The sequence below is a fragment of the Astyanax mexicanus genome, chromosome 2 (assembly GCF_023375975.1).
Source record: "Astyanax mexicanus isolate ESR-SI-001 chromosome 2, AstMex3_surface, whole genome shotgun sequence".
Taxonomy (NCBI): Eukaryota; Metazoa; Chordata; class Actinopteri; order Characiformes; family Acestrorhamphidae; genus Astyanax; species Astyanax mexicanus.
The window spans coordinates 1,079,555-1,095,029 of NC_064409.1; the positions used below are offsets into that span (position 1 = coordinate 1,079,555).

At 37.2% G+C, this 15,475-nt stretch overlaps 2 protein-coding genes across 3 annotated transcripts in view; one reads left to right on the plus strand and one right to left on the minus strand.

Annotated features, from left to right (window-relative positions):
• waslb (WASP like actin nucleation promoting factor b) overlaps window positions 1–1,761 on the plus strand; it is a 33,562-nt gene extending 31,801 nt beyond the window's left edge. For both annotated transcript variants that reach the window (XM_049474980.1, XM_049474979.1), the window contains one exon: window positions 456–1,761. In XM_049474980.1, the coding sequence (XP_049330937.1) occupies window positions 456–517 (62 nt within the window). In that variant the 3' untranslated portion in view covers window positions 518–1,761. The remainder of the gene's footprint in view (window positions 1–455) is intronic.
• Window positions 1,762–5,744: 3,983 nt separating this feature from the next.
• On the minus strand, window positions 5,745–14,135 carry lmod2b (leiomodin 2 (cardiac) b). Its single transcript, XM_049474976.1, has 4 exons — window positions 13,750–14,135; window positions 13,078–13,716; window positions 10,682–12,205; window positions 5,745–6,245 (listed from the first exon to the last, which is right to left on the minus strand). The coding sequence occupies exons 2-4, from the start codon at window positions 13,351–13,353 to the stop codon at window positions 6,219–6,221; spliced, it is 1,827 nt and encodes a 608-aa protein (XP_049330933.1). The 5' UTR covers window positions 13,354–13,716; window positions 13,750–14,135; the 3' UTR covers window positions 5,745–6,218.
• Between the last annotated feature and the right edge of the window lie 1,340 nt (window positions 14,136–15,475).

A 15,475-nucleotide genomic window follows, 5' to 3' on the forward strand; every position in this document is an offset into this window, starting at 1 on the left:
TTAATAAACTCCTGAAGACTGAGCTCTTCAAAGAGCACTTACTCTCCTAACACCTCTAACTAACTACCTTCTACTACCAGATCAGGAGAATCTCTCACTATCTTTAATAAACTCCTGAAGACAGAGCTCTTCAAAGAGCACTTACTCTCCTAACACCTCTAACACACTAACTACTTCTAACCTCATTTCCTTCTTCCCCTCCTTCACTCCTCTATCCCTTTATTTCCCTTCAACCTCCTTTAAGCCCTATCTAAAAATGGGTTATTTTAATTCCTATTACTTTGTACTTCATTATTGTAAGTCGCTTTGGACAAAAGCGTCTGCCAAATGTAATGTAATGTAATAATTGTGTGAAAATGTAAAAATAAAAATTACTCAAGTAAAGTATAAATAACCAATATCTAAACATATTATTTAAAACCCGTATCTAATATAATCATTTTATCTCTTTGCAGATGAAGATGAGGATGATGAGGATGTTGAGGACTTTGAGGAAGATGATGAGTGGGATGACTGATGAGACACTACCCTCCTTAAACGCCTGATTAAGACACTAAAATAGATCCTATCTCCCTGAATCTCACTCAGATGTTAATGTTGTAAATGATCAGCTGGTTTGCTGTAAGTTTTGTTGCCTTTAAGCTTTTTTTTTATTATTATTATTAATCTGTGCAATACCTCATTCTCATCTGATTTATCATGTTTATTATTTGTTTCTTTTCTTTGTTATTTTGTTTTTTGGTTCCTTTTTCAGATTAACGTTTGATTTTACATCAAGGTCTCTTGATTCGTAGAGTTGAATGTTTGTTTTACTTGTTTATTTTTTGTTTATTTGTTTGTTTAATTGTTTTTTTTTTCATCATTCATAGAAGGGAGGTTCGAGGAACAAAAGAAAAAAACTATGAACATTGTTAACATTGCTATTTGTTATTGAAAGCGAGAAACACTATTTTCATACCTTTTAGTCTCTGTATCATACATTTTCTAACTCCAGTTCTAGTTTAGCGCCATTATTTTCTTAAAAAGAATCAGCTTTTTGGAATATTTAGCCCCGCGGCTGATTTGTAAATTTACTCAGAGTTTAAGTCTGTTATATTTTTGCACGAACTGAGAGAGAGAGATAATAAAAATATAATAAAAATATAGTGAAAATACATGAACACAGCAATATCATGGTGAGATCAACAAAACAGCTAAAAAATGAACACAATATAAAGAACACGCTTTAAAAATGCTTTAAAATCATACGATACTGCCAACACTACACTTTAACTAAAGCCCTGGTTGTATTTCTGATTTATTCTTATCAGCCAGAGATTCAGATGATTTTTTTTTTGCGTATGTATTTTATTTCAGGTGTATTTCAGTGAATGGATGCTTTATTTTATTCCAGTCGATGTTGTTCATGTATGTTTAAAACGCAGAAGAGTTTGGGACATTCCTGCAGTTTTTCCGCTGCGTAAAAAGCCTTCATTTATCCTGCTAATGAAAGATGTGCTGCTGGTGACGCTTTACTAACTCTTCATACAGAAGCCGTTTGAGAGGCATGACTCTAATTACTGCAGGTTTAATGTACTGGCAAGACCACCGGACATTTAATCATAGAAATATACTGATTTTAACAGGAGAATTAATGCTTTTAATTTTTGTTTTCTTCATCTGGGGGTCAGATCTGTATCAAAAACAATGCAAAACGTTGGGAATATTAGCTCAGAAGGAGATTTATTAAAAATGTACACTCCAATAAACGTTATTTCCAGATTCTGTGTGGGTGTGTGTAATGACTTGCATGTCTTTATTCATTATTCAGAAGCATTTTATATAGACCCTCTATCAAAGCCGCCAATATAGGACACAGCTTCCGCAATTTACGAGGGTAGAGCAGGATCTACAGGCCCAGCTGCAACATGTACTAAGCCCAAGCCCGATTTAAACCCCACATTTTTTTTTTTTTAAGTAGAGCGTTAAAACTGATCTTTTATCTACAAAGTAGAACATTTAAACTCTTTTAGACCTGAATTATGTGCCAGTATTGGAAAAATATATGAGAATGCTGTTTTCAATCAGTAATGCACACAAAATAACTACTGTATCTACTGTCCTTATATAAAATCTATGTTAAAAATAATCCAATTACCTACATTTTTATTGCTAAACATGATAAAAAGTGTTAAAAATCACAGATTTAGTATTAATAAAAGTTTGTATTACTTTGCCTCATTTGTTCTGTAGTACTGATATGCCCTAATGTCTGAACTGCTAATAAGCTACTGTTTCATTGGCTGGTTTATGATCTTTTCTGATGGAGGACAGGTCTCAATTAGCATTCTGTGCAAGAAAACATTTGAAAAAAGAAACGACAAGAGAAACTAAGGGTTAAAATAATTACATATGATCAGAGAAAGCCCGATAAAACTAAATACTGTATGTTTTTACCCTCAAAAATTAACAATGTCCTTCATAACATTGTCCTGCAGAAGAAGGAAGAGGTTTGATTCACTGAGGACGTTATCCTGAGATCCTGAGTTTTCAGGCTTTTTGAATGAGCGAAATCTGTTCGGAATGATGATAATAAACATTGCAACACTGAAGAAGCATAGACCTATTATTTTATAAAAAATAGCTATTTAGAACAAAAAACTATATGCTTTTTTTAAGCATATAGCCTGTAGCAAAACACAATAAGGCTACGCACTGCACTAAAATTAAACTATAAAAGACCAGAACTGTAACATAATTTACTATTACTTTCGTCTACTCAATATGTAGGTGATTAACAACAATTAAGAATATTAAACACTTTCTAAACAAACAAATGTATTTATTTTAAGCATATAACCATATACTATTCTAACTTGTGCAACATTTATTCAAAACACAGTTTTTTTATTTGTTACTTTACTATATTGCAATTATCACAGCATATCGGTATATCAAATAAAAATAGCATTAAAACAGACGCCTACGTCACAGACTGTTTTCTAGAGGCTGATTCGGGCCTCGGGTTGGGTTGGGTTCAGTTCGGGCAGAGAATGTAAGCTCTACCCCAATGTAACATCATGCAAAAATATAATACATGGCCACGTCTTATTGAGGCCCTTAGCAAAGGTTCTATTCTTAATGCCCGTATAATTATTCAGGATCAGGAATCAGCAGCTCTTTCCTGAAACCATCCTGGCCTGCATTTCCTCAGTTTCCTCCAATCAGGCGTCTGGAGTTCCTGTTCTTCATACACATACCTGAACTCTTCAGGGCCAATCAGTCACTTAACTTTTTATACATTTAAATAATTTAATACTTTTTTTTTAACAATCTAGAATCTCCGTAAGTTCTCGTTTTTATTTTTATTTTTTATTTTTTTTTGGTTTGTGCTGTGTGTCACGTCTCGTTCTGTTTACTGCAGTGGACAACATGCACATTCTATCCCTGGAGAGGCTGTGCACGGTCCTGATTAGTGCGCTCTATGAGTACCATTATCAGCCGATAATGCACCATAACCGAAGCTCTCCATGTATTACTCCGCCTCATACAGGTAACCTAGCAACGATGCAGCGCTTACAAGCCAAACAGCACAGCTACAAACAAACAGAGCAGCAATGGAACTATTTTATCACAATATATAATCACAATAATACACAATTGGCACTGAGAATATTACATATTATAACACGAACCTCGAGTGTATTATTGCTTAAATCTATATTAAAATAAATTTAATTACTGTAAATACTTTTTGATGATAAAAAAGTGTTCTAAATCACAGATCAGAATTATATGCATTTGCCTCATTTGTTCTGTAGTGCTGATATGCTCTAATGTCTGAGTTGCTAATGAATTTTTTTTGTCCAGTGCAGTGGGCGGGGCTAAGCTACTTAGCTACTGTTTCATTGGCTATTTTTTCTTTTTGGGTTAGGGTGGTGGCGGACCATGTTTATTCATTTATTTCTTTAATTTATATATACATATATGCATTTAATACATATATATATATTTTTGTGAGCAGAGACATTCGGAGGGTTCAGGATTGGAGGGATTGAGATGCATAAGGGAGAAAAAACAAACAAACAAACAAAAAATTGGCTAGTTTTTGATATGTTCTGATAGATAACAGGTCTCAACCAGTGTTCTGTGCAACAAAAAAACTGAAAAAAGAAACTTTATGAGGTCCATGGTAATTGACACAGGTTCAGAAAGGGTTAAAATAATTACATTTTGATCAGAGAAAGCATGAAAAACTAAATACTGTATGTTTTTATCCTCAGATATTAACATTGTCAGAAGCAGGAAGAGTTTCTGATTCACCGAGGACGTTCTCCTGAGTTCCCAGTAGAGGCGTTTAACTCAGCGCTGCAGTTACTGCTCCTAAAAACATTTCCCTGTGTGCTCTGAACAGCTGTGAAGTGGATTTAGGCCGGGGAACTTTTCCAAAGCACACAAACAAACACAGAGAGCGGATTAGGTGTTACACTGATACACATATAACTAACACTCTCCCATTAGTACTGAGTCATGTGGGTCGTGGTTTTGGCTAATCTGATGACTGTTATCTAAGATACATTCTCTTTTGGTGAATTCCTGCAGATAAATCTTAAATTTTTACACCAGGAGTAAAGCAGCATAAAGTTATCCAAAAGCAGCGTGTAAGACTGGTGGAGGAGAACATGATGCCAAGATGCATGAAAAAAAAAAACTGTGATTAAAAACCATCAGGGTTATTCCACCAAATATTGATTATTTCTGAACTCTTAAAACTTTATGAATATGAACTTGTTTTCTTTGCATTATTTGAGGTCTGAAAGCTCTGCATCTTTTTTTTGTTATTTCAGTCATTTCTCATTTTCTGTAAATAAATGCTCTAAATGAGAATATTTTTATTTGTAATTTGGGAGAAATGTTGTCTGTAGTTTATAGAATAAAACAACAATGTTCAATTTATTAAAACATAAACCTATAAATAGAAAAATCAGAGAATCTGATTCAGAAACTGAAGTGCTCTCTTCATTTTTTACAGAGCTTTATAGGTATCTACACTGATGGGCGTGGTGTTCTGGAAATGAGGTGTGTTCAGGTACATTTCTGAAGTTTTATCTTGTTTATCTTGGTAACAGAAAACACAGGAGCTCCACTGACTGAATACAACCTAGACAGACGCCAACAGTCAGACGCTCATCGCTATCTCGGTAACACAGGTGCTGTGCCGAGCCGAGCGTACGCCCCCACTTATTACACACACATGAACACACAGCAGCACAAACCCAACTTTTACATCAACAATAAACAGAATAGTAAATAAAATAACATTGCTGTTCCCGTAAATGAGCTGCTGGAGCTCCTTCACAGCGTCAACCAGCAGCTCAGTTTCCTCTGCTGAGAAGAGTTTGTTGAACACGTCCAGGTAGCTGCACCGTTACAATAGCAATCCACCAAAGACAGAGCTCACCTGATCTACTCTTAAAGGGAATGATGAGCTCTTAAAGAGACGCTCTGATTGGTTTATTTCATGTTACGCCCAAAATTACCCATAAAGAGGTTAATTAGTACATGCCTTTTGCTTTGCCTTTCAAGATGCACAAGCTGTACTTTTCCTGTCGTTACGATAGCAAAGGCACACTGAAGATACATCCTAAATCAAGCTGCACGGATGACAGCTCGTCTATAGATCACTAAAATAAGAGTTAAGTATATACTAGTTTGTGTTCACACCCAGATGATTAATTTGAGAACCTCAATCAAGAAAAATCAAATCACAATCAAATATTTAATGTTTAAAGCACATCAAAGCAATTATTTACATTTTTACAGACATGACTCAACTCGAAATAAGTAGCTAATCAACACTAAAAAGAACTATGAAATATAAATGAACTTCAGGAAATGATATATTGCTCCTTCAATGTGCTGTAAAAGCAGAACTCAGAATCAGATTCATATAAAAATAAATAAAAAACCAACAACTTCCTTTACAATAAACTCACTATTGCACTCACTATTTCTGAGATCAAACAACAAGTAGTGTAAACTGATGGACGTCCTGCTCTCTTGTGTCCATAAGTGTTTAGAGAAATTACCATGTGAAGGAAAAGAGGAAGATCTTCAATCTTCTCATCATCTTCCACGACTGATTCACCACAGTTTATGAGAGTAACACAGAGACTGTGGATGATGATGGTGTTTTACTCTGCAAATGATATTTAAACCTGGCTGTCCTTCATGTTTTGTTACCGGAGATATTTGGGAAGTTCCACCTGTTAAAAGAAACGGGAAAAGCATTGGTTAGCTATTTATAGGTTTATGTTTGAGTAAAATGAACATTGTTGTTTTATTCTATAAACTACAGACAACATTTCTCCCAAATTACAAATAAAAATATTCTCATTTAGAGCATTTATTTACAGAAAATGAGAAATGACTGAAATAATAAAAAAGATGCAGAGCTTTCAGACCTCAAATAATGCAAAGAAAACAAGTTCATATTCATAAAGTTTTAAGAGTTCAGAAATCAATATTTGGTGGAGTAACACAGTTTTTTTTTTCATTCATCTTGGCATCATGTTCTCCTCCACCAGTCTTACACACTGCTTTTGGATAACTTTATGCTGCTTTACTCCTGGTGCAGAAATTCAAGCAGTTCAGTTTGGTGGTTTGATGGTTTGTGATCATCCATCTTCCTCTTGATTATATTCCAGAGGTTTTTAATTTGGTAAAATCAAAGAAACTCATAATTTTAAGTGAAATCTTTATTTTTTTTCCAGAGCAGTATATATAGCATTATAGCAGTGGACCACTAAAGTTCAGCAACCTAACTGCTGCTGCTGATTACCTCTTTAACTTTAGGTCTTATCGTATGTCTTCAAAAAGGGGGCAGATGATGCAACAATTAATTATTATTCTCTATTTCTTAATTCCTCTGTGATAGGGAGCTGAAATTAGCCTTTATTAGCTTTTATTTTATAAAAATTTTCCATTCCGCCTTAAATGCTACAGCCTACTCCATCTGTTGCTGTATTTAAGGTGGAACGGGAAAAGTTAGCTATTAAGCTAGCTACCTACTGAGACAAACTACTATAGCGATTGTTTTTTTATCGTCGCTGTCCAATAAAAAACAAGTATCTCCAAAAAAAAGCAACTTTACTGGAGAAAAATACAATAAAATCTTCTTAAGTTTGAATGAAAGTCAATGTAAAAAGAATTTCAGGTAATTGTGGAGAATATCTATTTATCCATTCATCAAAAATCAAAATTGTGACACAGTGTGAAGAAGAGTTAGATTGTTCAAATTATGTAGTAAAACAAAAATATTTACAAAAATGGAGATACTTGCACTGTTAGGCTTGTTATAAAGAAAACGACCATAAACATTGAAACTTTACATATATTACTATGGTAATATTGTGATTATTGTAATATTTAACAAAAAAAATCCCTGTTTAATATTTCTGAGACAAGAAAAAGAATTTTAAGAATTTTAAAAAGACTAAACCAGAAAGTAGAGAAGTTCCCATACATGATTTTAGACTAGCCTTGACCTGTATACTGTATTATATTATTTTCTCTGCTCCCAACATAATTAAACCCACTGATCAGTTTATTTACAACCCGTTTCTTGAATCAAAAACACTTTGGGAATATGTGTATTAAAGGCTATTTATTTTATTTGTTTTGTATTTTATTCTAATGGCTTTTAATTTTGATAAAACCATCCGTCAGTAAAGGAAAACATGCTCATGTTTATTTAGTGCTGCCATGCGGTTGCCCGGCACTGGAAGGTATTTGTCTTATCGAGAGAGCTCAAACTGGGCTCTATTTATAGTGGCATTAAGTGGGAGGTATTTGTGGGGTCGGTATTCTGTCATCTGGGGGTTAGAACCATTTATTTCCATCACAGGGACATAACTTTCAGCAGGAGTTTAATAGTGCTCTATCTGTTTGTTCTTGTGACCCATAACACATTTCTGAACATACGTATATCACCCAAACCCAAACCTGAGCTTCTGGCTGTAGAAGAAATATCTTTACGGTATAAAAACCCTACAGCAGACGTAATGATTAACAAATAACTAGTATAGTATAATAAAAATGGCTGGAATGCTGATAGATTACTGGGCTGCATGTCTTTATTTTCCCACGCAAGCTAAAATAATTATTATCTGCAGCTGTTCAGCTGTAATTTCCTTTTTTCCGGTTGAGCAACTTTCATTTTCTCTAAAACTGTCATCCTGTCATCTGCCATGTTGATATAAAACCTTTTTTCTCCTTGTAAAATCATTTTCTCAAAGCTCAAAGTAGCTCCAGACTTCATTGTTTGAAATCTGATGGCTCTAACATTTAAAACAAGGCACTTATGGCTTTAAAAGTGCATAAAACACTGTTTAAATATCTTAAAATTAAGTCACAATATATCAAATGATGAGCCAGAACAGATTGCAAAATTAATTCTGTGGAAATGTATGAATATAATAGAGATATTTTAGCAACAGCTGGAATTTGTGCATTTCCAGTTTGTGCTCGTTAATAAATTTATCAATTTTAAGACAAGCGAATTAAGAGGGTAAAAGTACTCTAAAAGTGCTCTATCAAAAAAGTAACATGAGTAGAAATTGAAGTGTTTTTAAGCTACACACTTAAAGGAAAACTCTGGTTTAAAATTGACTTTTAGTGTACAGTCCCTGACAGAAGTTCTGTCGCTTATCCATGTTGTGGAAACAAAAGCTTATAACCGGACTTTAAATTCGTCCATTGTTTTTAGAAATGAATTAAATGAAAGCTAAAACCCTCCCAAATGAGGTTTAATTTACGAAAATAATTTTGCTTCACTGCAGAAATATTGATTATTTAATAAAGACAGAAAGGTCAGATTTTGGCAAGACAAAAGTTTTGTCGCCCACAGAAAGTAATGTGAAAATCAAACAAATAATTTACTTCAAATACAAAAATATGTTTCATAACATTGGTGAATGAAGTCATGGTGCTATTAGAGCCATGTGGTTCAACAATGATTCATACAATTTATTGATGAAGTCATCAGGAATAGCAAAGAATGCAGTCTTATATGCCTCCCAGAGTTCATCAAGATTCTTTGGTTTTGTCTTCCAAGCTTCCTCTTTCATCTTACCCCAAACATGCTCAATGATGTTCATGTCTGGTGACTGGGCTGGCCAGTCCTGGAGCACCTTGATCTTCTTCGCCTTGAGGAACTTTGATGTAGAGATGGATGTATGAGATGGAGCATCATCCTGCTGCAAAATTTGACCCCATTTATAATTGGGAATGTAAGAGGTAGCTAATACTTCTTGATATTTTAGGCTAGTGATATTGCCTTTCACCTGCAAATGTTTCGCACACCCCCATACTAAATGTAACCCCAGACCATGATCTTTCCACCACCAAACTTAACTGTTTTCTGGGTGAATCTTGGATCCATACGGGCTCCAGTAGGTCTCCTGCAGTATTTGTGGCGGCAGTGGTGTAATTCAACTGAGGATTCATCTGAGAAATCCACCTTCTGTCACTTTTCCAGTGTCCAGCCGTTTAGCAGCCTTGGCAAATGCCAAATTGCCAAAATCTGACCTTTCTGTCTTTATAAAATAATCAATATTTCTGCAGTGAAGCAAACTTATTTTCGTTAATTAAACCTCATTTGGGAGGGTTTCAGCTTTCATATAAGTCATTTCTAAAACTAATGAATGAATTTAAAGTCAGGTTATAAGCTTTTGTTTCCACAACATGGGTAAGCGACAGAACTTTTGTCAGGGACTGTAGTAAAACATGATAAAAAATACTTATCTGTGTTAAATAGCCCTCCTCCTCTCTCCTACAGCTTTCTGAGATACAGTAATTTTGTGCTTTTTGCCGCTTCTGGGCATATTTTGCCCTGATAAATCACTTTTAACACCGTTATCCAGGCTCAAAGCAGCTGAAAATGACAAAGACATATGTATACATAGACTCCACATAGCCTGACTCCTAGTGTAGAAGCTGGCACCAGGAGGCAGGCTATGTGGAGTCTATGTATATATATGTCTATGTTATTATCAGTACAGTGATGGCGTCGCTCGGAGCTGAAGCTAGTAGTGTTATAGGATGTAAACAGTGGTGTTTAATAAGCTTTTTCTGCACTTTTTAAGTTATTAATTCTTCATTATAAATGTTAGGGCTCTCCGGATTCTACCAAAGAGGTGTGGAGCTACTTTGAGTCTGGATTGGTTCTTATAGTTATTTGTTTAGAGTTTCCCCTGAAAAATCTCAGTTTAAAGCGTCATAGGGTTACTTCCCCTAACCTAACCTAGTGGTGAAATGGGATTAAAGTGGTGAAATGGGATTGGACCTTAATTCCTGTCTGGAAAGATGCCCTGTAATGTTTTTTAGGACACGAAAAAGGAATTTATTTAGTCTAAACACTAAAGTACACTGGTTTCCACACATGATTCTAGACTAGCACTGACCTGTTTACTGTATTATTTTCTTTTCTCTGCTCCCAACATACTTAAACCCAATGATCAGTTTATTTCCAACCCGTTCCTAAATCAAAAACACTAAGACTCTTTTTGTCACTTTTAAGTCACTTTTTGGATAGATCACTAAGAAAACTAAAGATTTAGTGTACTTTTACTAAAGTCTGGATCTTTAGTAGTTTGACTTTATATATCTCTGGTTTTTGAGAGTGTCACAGTGTGATATTCACCCTTTTGAGAGTCTTGATGCTGCTGGATCGGATGGAATTCATGAGTTCGTCGTGAGCTGAGCGCTGAGGCGTGGAAGGTCTGGAACTCTCTCGGTCAGCGATCGGCCTCAGGGCGTTTTTCAGTTCCTTCAGGATGCTCTCCGTCTCCTTTTCCTTAGGCACCTTCTTCTTCCCTTTCTTAGTCTTGGTCTTGGTCTTAGTCTTGGTCTTGCCTTGAGTCTGAAGCTGATCCTGGTCTTTGGAGCTGGACTCGTGTAGTTTGATGACCTCTGCGATCTTTCTGGTGGGAGCTTTCTTCTCTGCAGCATTCTTTTGGACGGATTTGGGTGGAGATGATGGAGGAGGAGGTGGGGGAGGAGGTGGAGGTGGTGGTGGTGGAGGTGGTGGTGGAAGTAGGTTCGGTGGTGCAAGGACTGAAGGACGTGGAGGAGGAGGAGGTGGTGGAGGAGGAGTGTTCTTCTTCGCCAGATCAGATGTTGAGCTGCGAGGAAGCTTCGGAGAAGACCATGGTGAACCCCGAGGTGAACCGTAAGGGGAAGACGTTGGGGTGCTCCTCTGCAGGATACTGGTGCGAGGGTTGATTGGATTGGTCGCTGGATTGGTCGCTGCGCCCCCTTGCTGCTGACGTTGTTCCTGCATTCTCTTCTGCCTCTGTCGGTCCTGGTTGCGAGTGAGGATGCTGGTCATGCTCATGCGAGGGCCCGGTAAATCGAACTGGTAGCCCAGTTTGAGCAGAGTGGTGTTCTCCTTCAGCAGCTTCACTATCTCCATCTCCACCTGACCTCCCAAAATATGGCGCTGGTTATGGAAGCGTAGCTCTGTTAGCGTGCCGTTGCGTGTGAGGGCTTGCACCAATGATAAGATGCCCTTTCCTGAGATAAAGTTAGACTCGATGTTGAGGTTTGTGATGTGGGAGTTCTCCCTCAGCATTTTGGCGATGGCGAAGGCCACGTGGTCGTCCGCGTGAGTGTTGGCGAGGCTGAAGATTCGCACGTGAGCGTTAGAGCGAAGAGCTTCCGCGAAACGAATCAGAGATTCCTGTGAAACGTTGTCGAGGTTGTTGAGGTTGACCTCGGTGGTGTCAGGGTCATTACTGAGGATCTTCTCCAGAGCTTCGTCCACCACCGTTGGGTTTCCAGACGCTTGGCTGGAATCTTGAGCTCTAAGACCACTGGGGTCCGTTGGGGAACGCCTCTTCTGGAGAGGCTCCTCTGGATGAAGAGTTGAATGACCATTATAAAGATTTAACGGAGGAGCACACTCTTGTTCTTTGTCTTCTGCTTTCTTTATCTCTTCTTCTTCTTCATCTTCATCCTCTTCTTCTTCATCCTCTTCTTCGTCTTCCTCATCCTCTTCCTCCTCTTCAGTCACGGGCTCCTCCTCATCTTCTTCTTCTTCCTCTTCGTTCTTATGCTCAGTACATACTTTGCTTTTTTCGTTCTCCTCGGCAGATTCTTTTTCATCTTCTGATTCCTCGCTGTTACTTTCTGTCACACATTCTTCTTTTTCATTTTTCTCTTCACCCTGGAGTCGACAGAATAAATCAGATTCACACAATCAGAAAAAAACCCATTGCACAGATGTAATACAATTTTCTATTTACTATTTACGAATTTCTCTTTAGGGAATTATTTTCTGACTATAATTTAAAATACAGTGAAAAGTTAAAGAGCTATATTTTTGTTCGGTTTAGGGGGTTACTCAACAGATAGAGAAAGATAAAATGTGTTTCATCAGAAATACAGCTGCCAAAATATTAGGTACATTGTATAAACAATATACTCCTTACATTTTCACACAATTATCTGAACTTTCTCCTCCTTACATTTTAAAATTATCATTATTACTCCTATTTAATTTCAGCTGTTTTTCATTCCGGCTTCTCAACGTTCAATAAAACCCCTATCCAGATAAATCTCTCCATCCAGAGTGAATCTGATTGTGATTGGATGAGAACTTGAGTTACTTGAGTAAAAGCTTAAGTTGATTCTTAAACCCTAGTATCTCTATTTCTACCTGAGAATTGAATGAGAATACTTTTAACACCTTTGCATTTCATAATTTTTTTACAATCTGCAATCCCATGACTTTTAGCATTTCAGTGTATAGATAAAAAATCTATAGGTAAAAAATCACAAGGAATGGACCATTGAAAATGCTTGAAAGTGACAATTTTATAACTTTCATTGTCCTCTTCTTTTAAATTTGCCATTTTGCAGATACCTATTTTTTTTTCTTTTAAAAAGTGATGATATGTCTGCATATCATCATATTACTTTCTACCATTGGCAAACATAAGGCCACTGTTGACTGTCATGCAATGACTATATATAATCTATAAAATGTTATTATTATTAAAAGTGATTTTTTTATCAAGTTGCCAATAATCCACTGACCTGAGGGCTGGAGGATCCCATCCGTTCATCTTCCAGAAGCTTACGGGTCTCATTCTCCCAGTATTTTAGCAGAGCTTCTCGACTGAAGGTACCCGTGGGGGTTTTAGCCGTCTGGTCCTTCTGTCTTAGTCCAATAGGGACGTTATCATCTGGATCGATGTCCACCAGCTCTTTCTCCAGCTCCTGGAGCTCCTCAGCCGTCAGAGAGGCCAGCAGCTCATCTTCATCCAAATCCTCGTATTTACTGAGCTCCCGTCTGTAGCCGAAGCTGCTCATAGCTTCCTTAGAGGTGGAAGAGAAGCTCTCGGCGTGAACCTGTAGTGCTGTAGTTTCTTCCTCCTCTTTCTCTTGTTCCTGTAGTCTATAGACCTGTAGACCTGTCTCCTTTCTCTTGTTCCTGTAGTCTGTAGACCTTTAGAACTGTAGACTGTTAGACCTGTAAACTTGCAGACCTGTAGACCTGTCCTCTCTCTCGTTTCTGTAGTCTTTAGACCTTTAGGCTTGTAGACCTGTCTCCTCTCTCTCGTTCCTGTAGTCTGTAGACCTTTAGTTCCTGTAGTCTTTAGACCTATCTCCTCTCTCTCGTTTCTGTAGTCTCTAGACCTGTCTCCTCTCTCTTGTTCCTGTAGTCCTGTAGACCTGTCGTCTCTGTCGTTCCTGTAGTCTCTAGACCTGTAGACCTGTCTCCTCTCTCTTTTTCCTGTAGTCTGTAGACCTTTAGACCTGTAGTTCCTGTAGTCTTTAGACCTGTCTTCTCTTTCTCGTTCCTGTAGTCTATAGACCTTTAGACCAGTAGACCTGTTGTCTCTCTCTCATTCCTGTAATCTGTAGTCCTGTCTCCTCTCTCTCATTCCTATAGAACTGTCTCCTCTCTCTTATTCCTGTAGTCCGTAGACCTTTAGACCTGAAGACTGTTAGACCTTTAGACCTGTCTCCTCTCTCGTTCTTGTAAGACCTGTCTCGTCTCTCTCGTTCATGTAGTCTGTAGAGGGAATGGAGGGATGGGGTGGTCTGCAGATGGACGAGCTTTTAAGAGTGGGATGGGATCAGGGGGGTAAAAGCTCTGCTCTGTGATGCTGTTACTTTTTTTGGGAGATGGGAGTCGACCAGATAGAGCTGCAATAAGAATGTGAGCTCACCCGGCGGCTGCACCGCGGCCGGTCAGACGATCCTCAGCGCATTGTTCATGCCCAAAATAAGCCCAACTGGCAATGAGAAAAGAGCTTAGAAATAAACACAGCATAGCAATGGAGCGTTCATTACATGCAACCACATATAAAACATTTATTATTTTATTAACAGACTGTGGCGTTTAGATAAACACCATTGAATTAATTTGCTTTTTCCATTTTATTTAGTTCATTGTTAATGTGTTTTGTTTAAAAGATAACTAAACTCCCTGTTTTTTGCTGACTCCACTCTCAGTTTTAATTTGAACAAAACTACAAAATGGGAGGGGCACTGGGTGATGTGTGGGTTTAGGGGTGGAGCAGGAGGAAAAGCATTTTTTAAAGGTTCCCAATTATTTTATAGATGAAAGGAAATATTTTATAATGATGGCCTTTGGGATTTTGAAGGGATGATGGGAATTTGGGAGAAATGTTGTCTGTAGTTTACAGAATAAAACAATGTTCATTTTACTCAAATATAAACATATAAATAGTAAAATCAGAGAAACTGATCCAGAAACTGAAGTGCGACCTTCATTTTTTCCAGAGCTGTATGTGTATGGCCATGACCACAGTAATTTTTGCTGATCATCTTTGTCAAAGGAAACCCATTACTGTTAGGTTTTTATTTATTTATTTAGAGAATAACCTATCCTAAATAACAATGCTTGAATGATTATAATGATAAAATATTCATTTTGCTGTAACTGCATTGTTATAGAATTATATTATCATTATTTCAGTGATATAAAATATTCTTAAAATGAAAATAAATATCATTTTTTTCAATAATTTGTGAATATTTTGGACAATATATAATTTAAAAAAAGTTATTGTGTTATTGTGATGTTCCTGAACCCCTGATATCCAGTTAGAGTTTTGGTTCTTGTACTGTCCGGATCAGTCAGTGTTCGGTTTATGAAACGGTCAGATTATCTCTCCTGCAGCTCCTGTGCAGATAAGCCACTTCTCTGTCTCTCTGTGTTGTGTGTCGGTACACAGTGTTCTCTGTGTAGATCTCTGTGTAGCTCTGTGTCTCTGCTGGAAACGCAGGAGTGGAATTCCTCTGCTCTGATAACGTGAGTGGGTGGAAACCCTGCTGATCCTGAGACTGTGGACCAGATCTCTCCAGCCTCTGCTGTTCCAGCTTCTAGTAAATAAACACTGAAAACTGTACAACATTGTTGTTAATCTACAAACAAATCACTTATGCTGTTTTCTATTGACCT